Source organism: Tarenaya hassleriana, unplaced genomic scaffold, assembly GCF_000463585.1.
Source record: "Tarenaya hassleriana unplaced genomic scaffold, ASM46358v1 Cleome11, whole genome shotgun sequence".
In the NCBI taxonomy this organism is placed as follows: domain Eukaryota; kingdom Viridiplantae; phylum Streptophyta; class Magnoliopsida; order Brassicales; family Cleomaceae; genus Tarenaya; species Tarenaya hassleriana.
The window spans coordinates 2,839,937-2,841,801 of NW_010961290.1; the positions used below are offsets into that span (position 1 = coordinate 2,839,937).

The 1,865-nt window shown below is 46.5% G+C and overlaps 1 protein-coding gene across 1 annotated transcript in view; it reads left to right on the top strand.

The window, feature by feature from the left end:
* Nucleotides 1-1,865, top strand: part of LOC104805657 — a 4,993-nt gene that overhangs the window by 2,477 nt on the left and 651 nt on the right. Inside the window, 3 exon segments of the mRNA XM_010530295.1 lie at nt 6-1,350; nt 1,467-1,613; nt 1,715-1,865. Of these exon segments, the coding sequence (XP_010528597.1) occupies nt 6-1,350; nt 1,467-1,613; nt 1,715-1,865 (1,643 nt within the window).

Genomic DNA, 1,865 nt, shown 5'->3' on the forward strand with positions numbered 1-1,865 from the left:
TATACAAACACATCTATCTATATAAGTTTAAGTGTTTCGAGAGTCGCTTGTGGCGGGTGGCACACGGCTCTCGTGACCCGCTCGGGCCAACTGTTCACTTTCGGGGACGGGACTTTCGGTGTCCTTGGACATGGGAATCTTGAGAGTGTTTCGAAGCCGAAAGAGGTTGAATCCTTGCGTCGAATGCAGGTGGTTTCAGTCTCTTGCGGGCCGTGGCACACGGCTGCTATAGTGGAAATGGTAATGGATGATCGTTATCGGAAATATAATGGTAATACTTGCGGGAAGTTATTCACGTGGGGAGATGGTGATAAAGGACGGTTAGGACATGCTGACTGTAACAGAAAGCTTGTGCCTGCTTGTGTTTCTGAGCTTCTCGATCACGATTTCGTTCAAGTTTCTTGCGGATGGACTTTTACGGCGGCGCTTAGTGTTTCGGGAACGGTTTACACGATGGGAAGTGCGGTTCATGGGCAACTGGGATGCCCTCGGGCAAATGATAAGTCGATAAACATCGTCGAAGGCAATCTGAAAGGACAGTTTGTGAAAGAAATTTCATCTGGCTCATATCATGTAGTCGTGTTGACGTCTTTTGGAAATGTTTATACGTGGGGAAAGGGTACGAACGGGCAACTTGGTTTAGGCGACACGAGGGATAGAAATTCTCCGGTTCTTGTTGAGCCCTTGAGAGATAGGTTGGTCGAAAGTGTAGCTTGCGGGTCGAATCTGACGGCTGCAATCTGTCTGCATAAAGAAATCTCTCTGAGCGATCAATCCGCTTGTAGTGCTTGCAAGTTACCATTCGGATTCACCCGAAAGAAGCATAATTGCTACAACTGCGGCCTCTTGTTCTGCAACGCTTGTAGTAACAAGAAAGCGGTAAATGCTTCATTGGCACCGAACAAAAGCAAGCTTTCTCGGGTTTGTGATTCTTGCTATGACCGTCTCTGGAGAATCACAGATCCTTCAGGCAATGTAAAACCGGAGAATTCTACTCCGAGATCGCTTCTGGTTACACAAAGGATCTCGGGGGATGTTCGGGCAGAGAAAGAGACAGGACTCAACTTGAAATCCGATATCCATAGTAGCGGAAACAGCACCGAGAACAGTGGGGAAAGGCGAAAACTTTCGGAACTTGATCTGTCTTCGACTGTACAGCTTCGATGGGGACAAGTCTCTGTTCCTCCCCTGTTCCACTTCGAGAACACATCACTCTCTTCGACAAGCTCCTCCAGGAATCTTTCGGCTTCGTCAAGGCAGCCTTCTTCTACTAAGATCTCTAGGGAATTGGATAGCTCGCCCGAGTTGAACAAGATGCTGACAGAAGAAGTTGAAAGACTCAGAGCCGAGGTATGTATTCTCTTCCAAAGCTGAACCCGTAATAGAAAACCGATCAAGAATCAAACTTTTCTGCAACCCGCAATCCATATTTTTGTGCTGTTAAAGTTCATATTCTGCTTATGTAGATTACCAGTCTTCAAAGGCAATGCGAACTGGGCAACCGGAAGATCCAAGAATGCCAAGAACAGCTCGACAAGACATGGTCACTTGCTAAGGAAGAAGCCGAGAAATCCAAAGCCGCGAAAGATGTTATAAAAGCCTTGGCATTAAGGGTAATAAGACCATCCATTTCTTATACAAAACGAAAAAGATCGACTATATATCGTATCAGTTTCCTTTCTTTCCGTTCATATCCTCTTCCATTTCTCCGCAGCTTCACACGACGAAGGAGAAGACCGGAGCCACTTGCAATCCGTCCAAAGTTTTGCCCATCTTCGACGATACAGTATCCATTCCATGTCTCACTCCAATCACAACGCGTTCACATTCTGAAGGCCATTTCCATCGACAGAAACAATCGGAAG